Source organism: Rhagoletis zephyria, unplaced genomic scaffold, assembly GCF_001687245.7.
Source record: "Rhagoletis zephyria isolate East Lansing unplaced genomic scaffold, Rhagoletis_zephyria_1.1 Rzeph_scaffold_47401, whole genome shotgun sequence".
Classification (NCBI taxonomy): Eukaryota; Metazoa; Arthropoda; class Insecta; order Diptera; family Tephritidae; genus Rhagoletis; species Rhagoletis zephyria.
In genome coordinates this window covers 1-2,247 of record NW_016204456.1, presented here as the reverse complement: position 1 = coordinate 2,247, position 2,247 = coordinate 1, and the positions used below count along the sequence as shown (strand labels likewise).

The 2,247-nt window shown below is 38.2% G+C and overlaps 1 protein-coding gene across 3 annotated transcripts; it reads left to right on the top strand.

The window, feature by feature from the left end:
• The first annotated feature begins 141 nt into the window (after nt 1–141).
• On the top strand, nt 142–1,379 carry LOC108355591 (uncharacterized). 3 transcript variants are annotated; one of them, XM_017606740.1, is made up of 3 exons: nt 142–491; nt 613–1,159; nt 1,231–1,379. In XM_017606740.1, exons 1-2 carry the CDS (start codon nt 249–251, stop codon nt 1,075–1,077), a joined length of 708 nt encoding a protein of 235 aa, XP_017462229.1. In that variant the 5' UTR covers nt 142–248; the 3' UTR covers nt 1,078–1,159; nt 1,231–1,379. The 3 variants fall into 3 exon arrangements, with proteins under 3 accessions (XP_017462229.1, XP_017462230.1, XP_017462231.1); XM_017606741.1 differs by lacking the exon at nt 1,231–1,379 and having other exon boundaries at nt 632–844; XM_017606742.1 differs by lacking the exon at nt 1,231–1,379 and having other exon boundaries at nt 142–535; nt 613–637.
• The last annotated feature ends 868 nt before the right edge of the window (nt 1,380–2,247 follow it).

Below are 2,247 nucleotides of genomic sequence, written 5' to 3'. Positions count from 1 at the left end.
CAACAAAGTTGGTCGCCAGCCAACATTTAGCCATTCAACTTTTTTTTCGTGCAACCCTGCGTTGAGTTGAACGCAATTGTTGAACGCAAAGTAGAATAATGCAAACACTGCTTAATATCGTAAACTTCTCTCATCATCATTGTTGAATTTTCCATTCATTTTTCTTTTTCAGGTCCCAAACGCACAAAGGCTAAAAAGTACGTTTTACCCCTTCTCAAAAGAAAAACAGCAGATCGAATTCCTCAGCAATGAGCGTAGTTAAATATATTGGTCGTACAACTGATTTTCGCGGTAAGACACTGTGGGAGATTGTGGGAAATCTGCGGGACTCTGGTGTTGGCCGGCTCGTAATACGTAACAAATTCCAACGATATGAGGAGCCCTGCTATATGCGTATACTTAAGGTGGAAGTTACTCCACATGATCCTGCCAAGGACCCTATTCGTACAGGTCCCAAACGAACAAAGGCCAAAAAGTGGAGCTACGAAAAGGTTTGCACTCTTCCAAAAAATGAGATTAAACGCGCAAAATTTCGGTATAGTTGGTCGTTCTTTGGCAAAACTAGTTATTTATATACCTGCTGTTTTAAATTACTAATTATTTACGTATTAGTTACACGTAAGAAATGCAGTGTTTACAAAAATATTGCGGCTCGCCGAACAGATTGGTGGAACGCGANCGAACAGATTGGTGGAACGCGGCCTGGATTTGCATCTGCGTGCAAAACGCGCCAAAGATTGTCTGCGTTGGGGTTCTTTGAATGTAGTGTTGCTAGCGATACTGCTTTTCGACATATCTAATCAGTGTCCATATTCATACTCCAAATGGTACTATGTAGAATATTTGGCGGCTGCGCTATCGGGACTTGGAGGATTTTCATGCTTCTTAAAGTACTTTCTCTACCTATTCCATACAAATCCTTTATTGGGCACAAAGGAACAGAAAAACTTACTCAAGTTTGATGAGTGTGATTCCTCATTTGCTGTTACACCACCAGCGCAAAGAAAAAGCAATCATGCGATGATTTGGCGCCTAGTCAAATCAGCAACGGCCCTGCTGCTCAAGCTGCACCACTAAAACCACGACCGCATACATCTAGCGCATTGGATGCATCACTTACAGCAACGGCGCTGCCGGAAATACCAAGGGCTTAGTATTGGTATTCTTTATTCTTGTTTTATTTTAATTTTTGTTTTCACGTTCCTCTAATGCTTTCGGTTTTCCTAACAGCCACTGTTATTCATCCGAACGTGCTTTGTTGGAAACGTAAAGGCTGAGAAGAAGCCACCGTCCTCCGGCGGATTTCGTTGTAGTGGAAACATGCATCATATGTAGCTGGTAACTTCTTCCGGATACCGTGAGTACCTTAACCTTTTTATGTATGTACTTACGCCTCAGATTCCTACCTTGTTTATACTGACTCATAGAGCGATTTGACTCAGATCATTAGCGCACACAAGGGGTCACTTTTGGGGTTCAAACCCCTTGAAAATTTTCTTGAAGAAATAAGTATTAGAGCTCTAGATACCCGGTTATCGAGCAATGCGAATAGCTCGACACTCGCTCGAAACTCGTTCATTGTACAACTGCTCAAATATTTGTTTAAAATTTTCGAGTTTTTGAACAATTTCATAAACAAAAGAAAATTTGTAAATTGTATTTGTCAGCAGCTGCTTTCTAGTTCATGTTAAATACCAATGTAACAATCTTTGCATTATATATCAATAATTTGAAAAATTTAAGAAGTTGCTACCAAAAATGTCAATATAATAAAAAAACTTTGCTCAAATTACTCGAAAAAAGGTGTACTCGCTGCTCATATACCCGGGCTGTTTGAAAATGTGCGAATAAAATCGAGAGCTCTAATAAGTATACGAGCATTTTTTCCTGAGGGATGCAAATTGATTTTAGAAATTTTGATAGAAGAAAATTCCTATTCCATTTCTTGTGCGCCATTTTATATGAATTTTTCGTTTTTTTTTTTTGAGAGCTCTTAAAAGTTTAACTGCGAATGAAACCTAAAAATATGCAATGCATACTCACTTACAGAGCCTAAAAGAGTTTACAACTGATATGTCCTTAACAAGGATTCGAAGATTTAATTTGCCCACTTCTCGGTACTCGAAATATTAAAAAAACTTAGGCAGTCGTAAAAAATCACCATCTCATTCGAAAACCAGAAACCCGATATTGAGGAAAATGAACATTAAAACTCTTCTTTTTTTATTTAATTTTTTTTTTTTTTTT